Below are 7,747 nucleotides of genomic sequence, written 5' to 3'. Positions count from 1 at the left end.
ATTTGGTCCCAAACCATCTTTTGAAAGTGTTGGAGTACCAGCTGCTGGCAGCTGGGAGAACGTTAACAGTAGTTCTGCCAGGATGGTTTCCAAAGGCAGAGAGTGAGGCCTCATAGCCCAGAAAAGCTCACAGCTCAAAGGATGGGCAGTTTGGGGTCCTCCGATCTCTCCTTGATCTTCAACTCCTGCAGGAGAAGGAATGGCCTTGCCAGTTATTTCTCTGCTCAATCCGCCTGCAGTTGAACATTTTTGTACTGGACAAGTATTATGGATCCCTAAGGAATCTATATTGGGATGTGGATGTAGCCTGGCATACTTAGGAAAATGGACTGACGCATCTCAGGGCAGCCTCATAAAAAGACCTCAGTGACTGCGGACAGTTTAGGACTGATGTCCAAAGCCACTGCCCTGAAATACAGCCTTTTACAACCAGATTTTGACACTAGTATCTTGTGTAAATGACCCCACTAGATGCCATATGAGAGAGGAATATGGATAGCTGAAACCTGAGCCAACATATTTTGTCCACAATTTTTTAAAAATTTATTTATTTCATTTACTTTTGGCTGTGCTGGGTCTTTGTTGCTGTGCGGGCTTTTCTCTAGTTGCAGCGAGCAGGAGCTCCTCTCTAATTGTGGTGCACGGGCTTCTCATTGAGCGGCTTCTCTTTTGGGGGAGCTCGAGCCCTAGGGTGCAGGCTTCAGGAGTTGCAGCACCTGGGCTCAGTAGTTGTGGCAAGTGAACTCAGTGGCTCCGCAGCATGTGGAATCTTCCTGGTCAGGGAGTCAATCCATGTCCCCTGCGTTGGCAGGTGGATTTTTAATCCCTGGACCACCAGGGAAGCCCTTGTGCACAATTTTGAAAATAATCTTTGTTTGGCTGAAAGAATAAAAAAGAAAAAAAAATCCCTTCTTAAAACTGAAATTTAAAACAGTTTTATAGCTTTCTTTGCAGCCCACCTTAGTCTGTACCTTTAATAAGGTACAGAGTCTTCCTGGTCCCAATTTGACCCCAATTCTGCCGACTTCAGTCCCTGAGACAGACTTTCATTCTCTCTCCATGAAGTCTTTTGGACTGACCATTCTCTTGGATGATCTGCTTCTCCCCAAGTAGCTTTTTCTCCAGTCCTGTCTGTCTTCCTCTCACCAAGACCTATCCCTGCTCCCAGGACACTGCCCCTACTCTGGGCCCAGCACCCAGCATAGGACTGCTTCTTAGTTTCCACTTTTAAAAAAATGAGAAGGTAATATTACTTCACAGAATTGTCATGAAAATAATGAAATCAAAGAATTTTATAGGGGAGTTTCCTGGTGGCCTAGTGGTTAGGATTCTGAGCTTTCACTGCTAGGGCCTGTGTTTGATCCCTGATTGGGGAACTGATAACCTCCCAGGTGCACAGCCAAAAAAAAGTGTTATGCCAACAGATGTTGTTATGGGCCTTTTCTGATGACTCAGATGGTAAACAATCCACCTGCAATGTGGGAGACCTGGGTTTGATCCCTGGGTTCGGAAGATCCCCTGGAGGAGGGTATGGAAACCCACTCCAGTATTCTTGCCTGGAGAATCCCATGAACAGAGGAGCCTGGTGGGCTACAGCCCAGGGGGTCCCAAAGAGTCAGACATGACTGAGCGACTACACACAGCACATTGTTATGTGTATAAAGACATCTTGTTCATTCTTCATAACACATGTTGCTAATAAAAATGCTCAATTTTTACATGATGGTGCAGTTACACTCTAGATCTTATTTATTTTCCATTTCTAATAGTCTTATTTTATTAATTCCAATGATTTTTAATTCTGCTATCAAAAGTAAGTCAACTGTTCAGTTCAGTTCAGTCACTCAGTCGTGTCCAGCTCTTTGCGACCCCATGAATCGCAGCACACCAGGCCTCCCTGTCCATCACCAACTCCCAGAGTTCACTCAGACTTAAGTCCATCGAGTCGGTGATGCCATCCAGCCACCTCATCTTCATCCCCTTCTCCTCCTGCCCCCAATCCCTCCCAGCATCAGAGTCTTTTCCAATGGGTCAACTCTTTGCATGAGGTGGCCAAACTACTGGAGTTTCAGCTTTAGCATCAGTCCTTCCAAAGAAATCCCAGGGCTGATCTCCTTTAGAATGGACTGCATGTTTCAAACTATCACCTTGATTACAAATGAGAGACTTGCATGCTGCAGTTTGAGATACCTTCCGTATTTTTTTAAATTGGAGTACAGCTGCTTACAGCAGTTAGTTTCTGCTGTACAGCAAAGTGGGTCAGTCATACATATACATATATCCCCCTTTTTTGGATTTCCTTTCCATTTAGGTCACCACAGATCACTGAGTAGAGTTTCCTCTGCTATGCATTAGGTTCTCATTTTATCGATTAATATTTACCTTTCTTATTTTGAAGAGAGAGTTCTGATAGTATTAATAGAAAGTAGAATGGCAGAATTTATACAGAGAAACCAAGACTACTGGTACCCTATTATTTTTAAGCTATGTACAATATTCGGTAGTTGCCTGTCAAGATAGCAAGTGTATACTGTAGAGCCTGAAAAATCTTGGCATGTGACATTTAACTACAAAGCATTGGAACTGTTTTCAAGAATATATAAAGCATCAACACAAGAAGAACCCTATTCTCTTTCCAAGTTGTTATCTTGAAAGACTATACACTAACTCTTGTGATGTCACAGTTCAAACATTTTAATGTTATTGATCAGCTTTTTTAAAATTCTCACTCTTTTTATCCTGGATACTGATGCATCCAAGGTGACCGTCCGTCCTATTATTTACATTTCTGGAGTTGTCACCACCTAAAGTCTGTGGCTTTTGGCTAGTTTGGAATCTCTTCATATGTTAAAATAGCTTTAAGCTGGCGGGGGTGGGGCACGGTGGGGGGAAGAAGGTGGGATGATATGAGAGAATAGCATTGAAACCTATGCATTGCCATATGTAAAACTGATAGCCAGTGGAAGTCCAATATATGCTGCAGGGAGCCCAAACCCAGTGCTGTGACAACCTAGAGGGATGGAATGGGAAGGACAATGGAAGGGAAGTTAAAGAGGGAGGGGACATATGTATACCTATGACTGATTCATGTTGATGTATGACAAAAACCATCATAATATTGTAATTAGCCTCTAATTTAAAAAAGTAAAATATAAAAGTTTAAAAAAAAATAGCTTTAAGGGACTTCCCTGGTGGTCCAGTGGCTAAGACTTTGTAGTCCAAATGCAGCGGGCCTGGGTTCAATCCCTGGTCAGGGAACTAGATCCTGTGTGCTGCAGCTATGGCCTGGTGCAGCCAAACCTTTTAAAGGAAAAAGGGTTTTAAAAATAGCTTTAAAAGATTTTACCTTCAGCCCCTGAAGGATCTATTGTTCTTTGTGATTGGTTCTTTCATTTTGTACCTAAGTGACATAGTGCATGAAGTTTCCAGGTTTGCCTCAAAGTCTGCTTCTTACCCACAGGCAACTTTCAGAGTTTATCAAGTGAGCATCACAGGATGAGGTAAACCCCACTCTCAGCACCCGTTCGTGGCACTGGAGCCCCCTTTCTTAAGGAAAAAGCCAGCATTTCACCCACCCCAAGGCAGGGCAGTCAGAGCCAGGAAGGGCTTTGAAGAAATAGTGTGGGATATGGGAAGAGTCTTTGGTCTGTTGTGATCTGGCCTCCACAGCTGAACTTCTGGGACTTTCTGACTCATAGCTTGGAAGGATCAGGGGAAAGCACTTGTCACATGGAGCAGAACAGCTGCTTCCTGCTTAACCTTTTTTGAGTGGAACATCTTATTTCATCTTCGTAACATACTTGAATATAAGAAGGCATGAAATGCCACTGTGAAAACAGCTCTTTCATTGTAAAAAAAAAAAAAATTTAAACCCTAATATTCAAAAAAGATAAGGTCTTGGTTTCTTCTATTTTATTAAAAATTATTAACAGAAGAATGGAAGTTTAAGTGTTATTTCCTCAGTCGTGTCCAGCTCTTCATGACCCCATGGTTTGTAGTCCACTAAGCTCCTCTGTATGTGGAATTCTCCAAGCAAGAATATTGGAGTGGGTAGCCATTCCTTTATCCAGGGGATCTTCCCAACCCAGGGGTTGAACTCAGGTCTCCTGCATTGCAGGCAGATTTTTTACTGTCTGAGCCACCAGGGAAGCCCGTATAAGCATGTATTTTTCCTCAGAAGTTAATAGCTATTAATTAATAGCAGTCTACAAGAAAGTTATGCAATAACAATAATGAATATAGTACTTAGCATGTGCCAGGCACTATCCTAAGTACCTTTACATATTTAGTCATTTACTTCTTCCAACAACTTTAGGAGGTGGGTTCTATCATATCCTTTTCACAGATGAGGAAACAGGCACAAGTCATATGGCTGGTATGTGGCAAAGCCATGATTTAAACCCAGAGTGTGGTCCTGAATCTGTGTTCTTTTCTGCTATGCCACAGTTGGATAGTTACTGAAGAGCAGGAAGAGAAATGCTTGCCTTTTCAATAAGCAACAGTTCACAAATCTCTGAGTATATTAAAGTGAAAATTTTACCTAACTTTACAATGTGAAAAATTTAAAAATACACAGAACCAGCAAACTCCTTGACTTTCATGAATGGTTCCAAACAAAGAAAATGCATTATGGGGTAAACTCAGGAAGTATTCTCTTTTATGGAAACTAGTAATAGCCCATGTCCTGTATTCCCAGTTATCTCTTCACTACCATGGAAGACTTAGTAATGGAGCTGTGTGAACTTTTTATTTTTAGAGAAAGGAAATTAGGTCAAAGGTGAAATATATCATCCCTGGAATTAGCTGAGAAAGAATTGGGAGAAGTCTAAGATGAATCCAGCGGGACTTGGTTTCCACAATTCTCATATTTAACCATGAAATTAAAATTAGGAGCAGGGCTAGATTTCATGGTCATAAGCAGATTAGTTAGTGAGTTCCAAAGAGTTCAGCTATTCTTTCTACTCCTTTTAAAATTTCACTGTCTGAAGCACCTGAGAATAATGACCACTGAATAAACCCTCTCATCTATTAAACAATGAGTAGAAAGAGTTCAGAGTTGATTCATAAAAAAGACAGGAAACATAGTGAGTGTAGGTAAGGATATTACAAAGTTTGCAAATGAAACCAAATCTCCAAAACATGATGATTTTGCTAAACTATTACTAATAACTCAGGAGAGAAAGCAACACATCCCTGTGTGAATTCTTTTTCATCCCCCCCACCCCCATTCAGAGGTCCATTCACCAGCTGCAGCCTCAAACAAGGTGGTAGAATTTTTAGAACAATAATTGAAAAGTTACATAAAGATTTAAATCGTCAGGACACAAATACATAAAAAGCATGGTTATAATGTAATGTTTATTTAACTTGAAAAACAAGACTATTCACTCAGTCGTGTCCAACTCTTTGCATCCCCGTCCATGGGATTCTCCAGGCAAGAATACTGGAGTGGGTTGCCATTTCCTTCTCCAGGGGATCTTTCTGACCCAGGGATAGAACCCAGGTCTCCCACATTGCAGGCAGACGCTTTAACCTCTGAGCCACCAGGGAATCCCTATTTTAAATTACTACATTTCAATGCATGAAAGGAATGGGTCACAGTAAAACAAAAGTAATTATTTCTGACCTTTTTTTTTTTAAATTATTTCTAACTCTGTATGCATTTTCAGCATTTGATATCTGTTCTTTACCACCATAACCAACCAACTCAAAATAAACAGGTGGTTTTGATCCAAACTGAACTGCGGAGATGCAGACAGGAGCAAGATAAACTCAAAACAAGCAAACCAACATCAACACAGTAAAAATGTTTTTCTTGATATTTATATATTTACAAAGGTAAAGCTAAACCAACTGGTCATTATGTACATACATTAGTAAATATTGGCACTTTACATTTACATATAAGTGTATTCATAATTATCAAGTAAAAATAAATTTTAAATTATTTTTATGAAAAATATATATAATGTGATATACATACTTCAATTTGATTGCTTGTTCAATATTGAGTGCTCAAAAAACTTTGGGGGAAAAAAAATCCCATAATGTATTCTGATGGAAGATACTGAAAGTAAAGAGGTAAGGAAATAATAAGTGTTAACTGTGATTTTAGTAAGTAGAGGACATGAGCAGAAGATATACATTCAGATGGGGATAGCACAGCATAAACCAGAGGAAGACTCAGAAATGGAAGATGTGCAGTTTTTCCCAAGGTCAGTTTCACTCGAAAAGGAACAGAACCGAGGTACTTTCAGGATAAGGTAAACGAACTGGAATTTTGATGACAAGTTCATACTGTGAGCCGATCCAGAATTGACTTCCGGCTAGAAGTTCATGTACAAACATGCCTTGGACATCTACCGTAGAGTTAAGTCACAACGTCAGTTCCTTATGTGGCTTCCTTTAAGAGGCAAGGGTGCTATGTGCCCTTTAAACGACCTCAGAAAACTTCAGCTGGCATCTGTCGTGACTGAAGAATCAGCAGGTGGGATCCACCCTTGTTCCAAGTACGAGCTGGGCTGGAATTCTTGTACCTCGTGTTTTTCCTTTTTTTCCTTTCTCTAAGGGCTCAGGTCCATAGTGATTAGCGCAACTCACCCCAGGACAGATGGCCTCAAAATCTACCCCCAGAGTGCTTCCTCGTCCATCCAGAGTGCTTCCTCGTCCATCCCGCTCGGGGATGGAGGTGTGGCGGCCCGGGGCCACTTGCTAATTGAGGCAGGGGCAGCAGAAACAGCAGATCGTCCGGCAGGGGTTCTTCTTTTTGTACTGCACAGCCTTGCGCACCTGCACCTTGGCCTGCCCGGTGTATTCGACGGTCTTCTGCACGTTGAACTCGATGACATCCAGGGTCTCCGCCTGCTGCTCCACGAGCAGGGCCATCTGCAGAAAGAGGTCGTGCAGGTCGCGGATGCGGCCCTCCAACTGCAGCAGTTCCCGGTGGCGGCTCTCGATCTCGTTGAGAGCCGCCCGTGCGCCCTTCACGTCGGCCAGCAGGTTCTCGGAGAACACGTCCCACTTGCCCTGTTCGAACATGTCCTCGATCTCGTCGCCCGACACGTCCTTGCCCATGATCTCCAGCTGGCGCTGGATGCGGATCTTGCAGTTCTCGCGTTGCTTCATCTCGGCGCAGTTGTACTCGTGCATGGCGGCCTGGAAGATGCAGGTGAGCGCGCTGTACTGTGCACGCGCGATGCGCGCCACGGCCGAGTGCGCGCCGTGCTGGACTTCCGCCTGCTCGCTCAGCGCCTTCATGGCGCCCAGCTTGCGGTTAATGCTCTCGCCCCGGGCTTTGATGTCCTTGCCGATCGAGTTGGTGTCCCGCTTGATGCTGCTGAGGCGCCGCATGGACGTGAGGAAGCGGGTGTTCTGCTTTCCCAGCCGCCTCACGTCGGCAATCAGGTGCTGGTTTTCCTCCTGAAGGTCTTGGATATCTCGGTACAAGGATTCCAGGATGTGGTCGGTCTCGAACACGATGTCCTCGTGAGGCGAGTCAAAATCGTCGTCGTCGTCTGGGAACTGCTGGTCAAACTGCTTGGTTAACTCCACGAGTTCTCCTAGTCGGTCCTTCATTTTGCCTGCAAATAGAAACATGGAGGTTAAATTCCTCTAGCGAGAGTCAAAGTATTTGCATTGAGAGAATTAAAGATTAAAATAGAGAGATGTTCTGCTCACTGCTCATCACTCTCAATTCTTTACTCCTGGGTGTAGGTAACAAATGCACTACAGGAGCTAAATGGTTCAA

The 7,747-nt window shown here is 43.2% G+C and overlaps 1 protein-coding gene across 1 annotated transcript in view; it reads right to left on the bottom strand.

Moving 5' to 3' along the window:
- Nucleotides 1-5,324: 5,324 nt before the first annotated feature.
- STX11 (syntaxin 11) overlaps nt 5,325-7,747 on the bottom strand; it is a 37,619-nt gene continuing 35,196 nt past the window's right edge. Inside the window, exon 2 of the mRNA XM_055534698.1 lies at nt 5,325-7,580. Coding sequence (XP_055390673.1) covers nt 6,712-7,575 — 864 coding nt within the window. The 5' untranslated portion in view covers nt 7,576-7,580 and the 3' untranslated portion in view covers nt 5,325-6,711. The remainder of the gene's footprint in view (nt 7,581-7,747) is intronic.

This window comes from Bubalus kerabau, chromosome 9 (assembly GCF_029407905.1).
Source record: "Bubalus kerabau isolate K-KA32 ecotype Philippines breed swamp buffalo chromosome 9, PCC_UOA_SB_1v2, whole genome shotgun sequence".
NCBI classification, from domain to species: Eukaryota; Metazoa; Chordata; class Mammalia; order Artiodactyla; family Bovidae; genus Bubalus; species Bubalus kerabau.
Note: the sequence above shows the minus strand (reverse complement) of the source record. Positions and strands in the feature narration are given on the sequence as shown.